Source organism: Trichechus manatus, unplaced genomic scaffold (genome assembly GCF_000243295.1).
Source record: "Trichechus manatus latirostris isolate Lorelei unplaced genomic scaffold, TriManLat1.0 scaffold00128, whole genome shotgun sequence".
Taxonomy (NCBI): domain Eukaryota; kingdom Metazoa; phylum Chordata; class Mammalia; order Sirenia; family Trichechidae; genus Trichechus; species Trichechus manatus.
In genome coordinates, this window is record NW_004444064.1 from 5,413,376 (window position 1) to 5,418,974 (window position 5,599).

Sequence of the window (5,599 nt, forward strand, 5' to 3'; positions counted from 1 at the left end):
GAAGGGAGGGTGGATCGTGCAGAGAGAGGCTGAGAAGGGAGGGTGGATCGTGCAGAGAGGGGCTGAGAAGGGAGGGTGGATCGTGCAGAGAGAGGTGGGAGGAGTCGGAGCTTGAAGGACACACGTGCTGTGTGCATTAAAGACAGCGCTGGCTGCTGCGTTGAGAAGACTCGGGGAGTGAGGGCTGACAGCGGGGAGCAGACAGGAGGTGGCTCCAGGGATCTGACTGTCTGACACCGGCTCGGCCAAGCCAGGGCACTGGGGTGGGGGAAGGAATGTGGTCAGTCACACCCTGATGTGCGGAGCCCCACCTTTCGGCCGCGTCTCTGCTGGTTTCGTAGTCGGCACATCTGGTTCACCCTCTGTATCCTCCTCCTCCATCTGCTCTAAGTCACCCTCCTCTGACAAGGCACCTTCCTCCTCCTCCTCCTCCTCTTGTTCGTCCAGCTCATTCATTAGGTCTTCGATGGCGAATGGGGCCTGTTCCACGATTGTCTCAAAGATCCCACGAGCTATGTCATGTAAATCCCGGGGACTAAGGGGTAGGAAGGGCGAGAAAGCGGGCAGGTTAGAAGAATTCTCAAACAGGAGCAACAGACTCGTTTGGTCCCTCCTCCCTCCATCCCACAGCCCGGCAGCCTCTCTAGGTCATTCCATCACTGGTCCACTCAACTCATCTTCTCCCTAAAGATGACCGTGGCTTCAGAAAGGCTGTCACCTTGAAGAACTTGGTGAAAACCCAGAGTCCGCCTGACAGCCACTGGCTACTTACTCTTTGGTCCTGGCGGCAATCCTGCAGAAGGGGTCAATGAACCTGAGGTTCTGGTCTGCAGTAAGCTGCGGGGGGAGGAAAGAGAGCTTGGGCTCCCGTCTATGATCACCAGGTGAGGAGCCTGACCGCAGCCCCACCATAGGTTAACATCAGGTGACAAGCCTCCAGGTTCCACCCCAAACCCAGGCTCCCTGAGGTCACGCCAGCTGAGAAGCCTGCTGCCTAAGCCCAGCCCAACCCCAGCCCCCCCGAGTTAACACCAGATGACAAGCCTGCTGCCACCCGGCCCACGCCCAGCTTGACCCCAACCCCAGCCCCCCTGAGTTAACACCAGATGACAAGCCTGCTGCCACCCGGCCCACACCCAGCTTGACCCCAACCCCAACCCCCGAGTTAATACCAGATGACAAGCCTGCCACCACCTGGCCCACGCCCAGCTCGACCCCAACCCCAACCCCCGAGTTAACACCAGATGACAAGCCTGCCACCACCTGGCCCACGCCCAGCTCGACCCCAACCCCAACCCCAGCCCCAGCCTAGCCCCAGCCCCCGAGTTAACACCAGTTAACAACAAGCCTGCCATCACCTGGCCCACGCCCAGCTTGACCCCGACCCCAACCCCAGCCCCAGCCCCAGCCCCAGCTCCCTCACCTCCTTTGCGCCCACTTTGCCCAGCTCCTCCAGGAATATCTCGGTGAAGTGGCTCTTCACCCCATGGGGGGCCTGGCTGTCGGGGTGCAGAATCTCGGCCGTCAACAGCTTCAGCAGCTGCTCGCACTGACTGAGGAGAGAAAAGGCAAATGCCGCAGGCAGATCCGACAAGAGCGCCAAAGACCAGGGTGGCACAGTTGGATGGCTCTAACGCCTAAGGTGTTGGTGATAATACGGACCCCTACGCCCTGGGCTTCTGGGTGTGTTTGCTTTAAGAAGTTCCCTAGATTATGTGGGCACACAGCATGGTTCGGGAATCATCTGTTCCATGAAGGAGAAGGGCTGCTCTGTCAGAAAAATAAGAGCAGATGCAAAGGCCAGAGGAAGACACCTAGGTGCGAGAGGCCTGCTCCAAGCCTAGTGTTAACCCGACCAACCCTTGAACCACCACCACCACCAAGCCCTAGTGTGTGTGTGAGAGAATGGAGGGAAAAGCTCTAGGGGAAAGTCACACCATTAGCACCAGCTACCCCAGGGCAGTGGAGAGAGAGAAAACCAAGTTCTCCAGGATGAGCTTTGCATTGAATTGCTATGAACAATGAGGTTGTCGTTACTTTCGTAATAATAAACCAAATAAATAAATAAGTTAACATAAAACAGGCCCTTTAACGTGTAATGCCATTTAAGTCACTGCATCCCCAGTGGCTAAGCCTCAATACTGAGTCCTATGATGAGTGAGAGCCGCCTGGCCTCAGAGTCACCCCTGGGGATTTAAGGATGACAATCACTGACAGCCACTGGAGGCATTTTGGTCCTAAATGGGAAACATCCAATCACCCAGAACCACTGTGGTTCAGAGCGTAGAACCATGATGTGGAATACTGTAAAATTTGGTAGCTACAGTCCAACTTCTGTTATTCTCTTTTGTGAGGGGGGAAAAAAGGTGGGCCAAAGGAAAGAAACAGGTTAACTTTGCTTCCCAGAAGATAAAAACTCCTGGAAAAGCTTGGGCCGTAGTAAACTGCACTCTCTAGTCTGGTAGCTCTTCTGACATCTGGGTACTAGTTTCAGTTTTCATATACTTGGGGGAAAAAACCCTTTAATGTATCCTTTTTCACTTAACTACAAATCAATGGAAAATACATTCTTCCTAAGCCGAGACCTCTCCCCCTGCCAAGAAAAAAGATCATGTAGCAGAAGGACAGAGAGGGGCTGTTTGTCATGTGTCATCAGTAAGACAAAAAGGGAGTCTGCAAAACATCACAGTTAAGATGCCACCACTTTTGGGGACACACACACAGAAAACAGATGCACTGCTGCTGGTATAGGAGACATTTTGTTAAGTGATTATCTCTAGTGGTCAAATTACTTTCTAATTTTTATAAAAGTTTTCTGAGTTTTTTATACTGAGCGTACATCACTCTCAAAGCTGTAAGTAAAAGTTTAAAAACTGAACTACAGTTCATGGACTCCAGACTTTCTGGAGCCACAGAGGCCAGATGAACCCCCAAAATTATTGTCCTGAGATAATCTTTAAATCTTAAACCAAAAATATCCTCTAAAGTCTTCTTAAAACCAAACAGTAGTTTAGCTTAACTAGTAAAGAATGTCCGCCTTGAGCATTACGCTCTTTTAAGAAGTATCTATATGGGATCAAATTGACAACAGCAACTTGAAAGATTGGACAGGAACCTTAGGGGGTGATGAGCTTATGTTCATGGGGAGGAACACTCGGAGAAGGGAGGATGAGAATGGCTGTACAACTCCAAGAATGTAATCAATGTCACCGAATTGTACGTGCAGAAACTTGAATTGGTTTGTTTTGCTATGCACAGTCTCAACAACAAAGAATAAAGTAAACGATTTAAAAAAATTAAACTACACTGTAAAGTTAACTTGAAAAAACATTAAATGTTAAACACTCACTTTGCGGAGTGGAACTCAGACCGCCCTGGGCAGGTCTGGAAGCCCACTGCCTGGTCCGTTAGATGCAAATGCCTCGGCCAGCCCAGAGAGGCAGGTCCAGGCAGGACTCCCCTCTCCACCCCCAGCTTGTCCTCAGGTCTCCAGTGGGGGCTGGGACCAGGAGCTGCTAAGGCCGGGCAGTGTACAGAGCCAGCACCAGCTGCAGGGCAGGACGCCCCCTACCGCTCAGCGTCTGCGAAACCCAGATGGAGACAGAAACCAAACGCTTGCTCGTGGCCGAGCGGACGTGAGTACGCACCACGGCACTGCTGTCGAAACGGAGATGCCGGGACAACATGAATGTCTCTAATCTGGGAGCGATGACCACTGACTGCGGAACACACCAAGTTTTGATTTCAAAGAAAAAAAAAATGCCACCTCACTTTTCATCCTTCTTAAGCAGAGGACTCAAATTCCAATTCACAATAAGAACTCATCAAGGGTGAAAACGAGTGGCATCCTTCCATAAACACATGAGCGACCTATAATTTAAAAAAAACGCCTTCATCTTCAGCGCCACCAGGGTACTACCATCTCCTCACAACAAACAGAAAAGAAACCCGTCTCTCAGGTAAACGGCGGGGAGCATGTGTGCCCGTGCCATGAGAAGCAGCCTTGTCCCCCAGCCGCCATGTGCACTGACCTCTCCTCCCAGCCACGCATCTGCAGGGCCTTCAGGGATTCATTTAGGACCATCCGCATGAGCTACAGCACAAAAGGAGACTCTGGTTAGCAGAAGTACAAGCTACGCCTCACCAAACACCCCTGCGCCCCTTTATGTGCCACGGTCTGTCATCTCTGTGTGCCCTGACCACACAGCAGGCCCTCCAGAGTGACAACCGGCTGACATCGTCCAACACGATGCCAAGCCTGGGCCTGGAAACCCCACCGCTCCCCAGGCTACGATGCCTGGCTTTCTCGGAGCAGCAGGAAGTCGAGTCCACAGTGGACATGTTCCAGCACCACGAAGCCCAGCCTGGACTACACGGCCCCATCTGAGCGAGGACAGGGAGGGAGCATGGACCGCCTCACGAAAGGCGGAGCCCTTGGCACAGCCAGATCTGATCATCACAGCGGCTTTTTGAGGACTCCTGCCCCACAGGGAGAGCCCCACTCACCATTTCTCTGGCCCATCACGTGAAGGCTCCCTCCCAAGCCTCAGAACTCAAACCAAGCTCCAGTGGGAAACTGACGCCCACCCCACCATTCCACCTCTCCTTTAAAATGGTTCAAAGTCTTTTCTGCGTGGTTCTCCTGCCCTCAGGTAGTAACACACTGCAGGGAGTCCCCGTCAGGATAAAAGCAGCACAGGACACATTGGCTCCCAAGAGCCTTCGGTCACAGGGCCTGCCTGGGCTGCCGGGACACCACTCCTGGGGACACCAGAAGCAGCCGAGAGGCTTAGCAAGACGTGGTCACACGAGGGGGACAACTGACCTTAAAATCAACGGAATTTGCAGCATAAAAAGGCCCAGCAGTTACACCTCAGGTAAAGAGACTTCACCTAAGGACTCTTGCTGCATAAACCTAAATTCTGTAAATGCACGGAGGCCTGGCTCCCAGCCCTCTCCCGCCCCACGTGCTTACAGTCCCTTCACGCTTCCTTCTTGAGCGTTCTAATTCGGGGTCCTTACTGCAAAACTGTCACACACTCACACACACACGCACGCACACACACACACTCATGCACTATTTATGTAATCCTGGCCCAGGTCTGAGCTGGTCACCGAGCCAGACAGGCAGATGAGGAACTAGGGCCGAGAGCTCCGTCCACAGTGAGGATGGGACACGGCCCCGCCGGTGTTCCCACAGATCATCCGCTCTTGGACAGCAGCAGTGTGCCTTCACCTCCAGAGCTGCCCCGAGCTGCAGTAATCCACCCGAAGGACAAGATGGCAGCTGAGCGGGAAGGGAAGGTGAGGAGGCGGCCAGGTGGCAGGCTACTGTGTCTGAGACTTGACTTTCTCCCTGTGTCTCATAGGGCAGATCACTAACCTCAATCCACAGGACCGCAATACAGGACTGAACGTAACTATAATCACCCCGTCCAGAAGACACGAAACAACCCTAAGAGGCCTGCCCGGCAGGAGGGCCCGGCCGCGCCAGCCAGTGAGCAGTCAGGAGCGTGCAGGGCTCCAGCAGCGGGGGTGACCAGCTTCATGGCAAGCGGTCAGGAGCGTGCAGGGCTCCAGCAGCGGGGGTGACCAGCTT

General features: G+C 53.4%; 1 protein-coding gene across 2 annotated transcripts in view; it reads right to left on the reverse strand.

The window, feature by feature from the left end:
• The window catches only part of RRP1 (ribosomal RNA processing 1), a 19,848-nt gene that overhangs the window by 5,105 nt on the left and 9,144 nt on the right, over positions 1 to 5,599 (reverse strand). For both annotated transcript variants that reach the window (XM_023739079.1, XM_023739078.1), the window contains exons 5-8: positions 4,032 to 4,093; positions 1,424 to 1,553; positions 773 to 837; positions 312 to 535 (exon numbers count right to left, since the gene is read on the reverse strand). In XM_023739079.1, the coding sequence (XP_023594847.1) occupies positions 312 to 535; positions 773 to 837; positions 1,424 to 1,553; positions 4,032 to 4,093 (481 nt within the window). The remainder of the gene's footprint in view (positions 1 to 311; positions 536 to 772; positions 838 to 1,423; positions 1,554 to 4,031; positions 4,094 to 5,599) is intronic.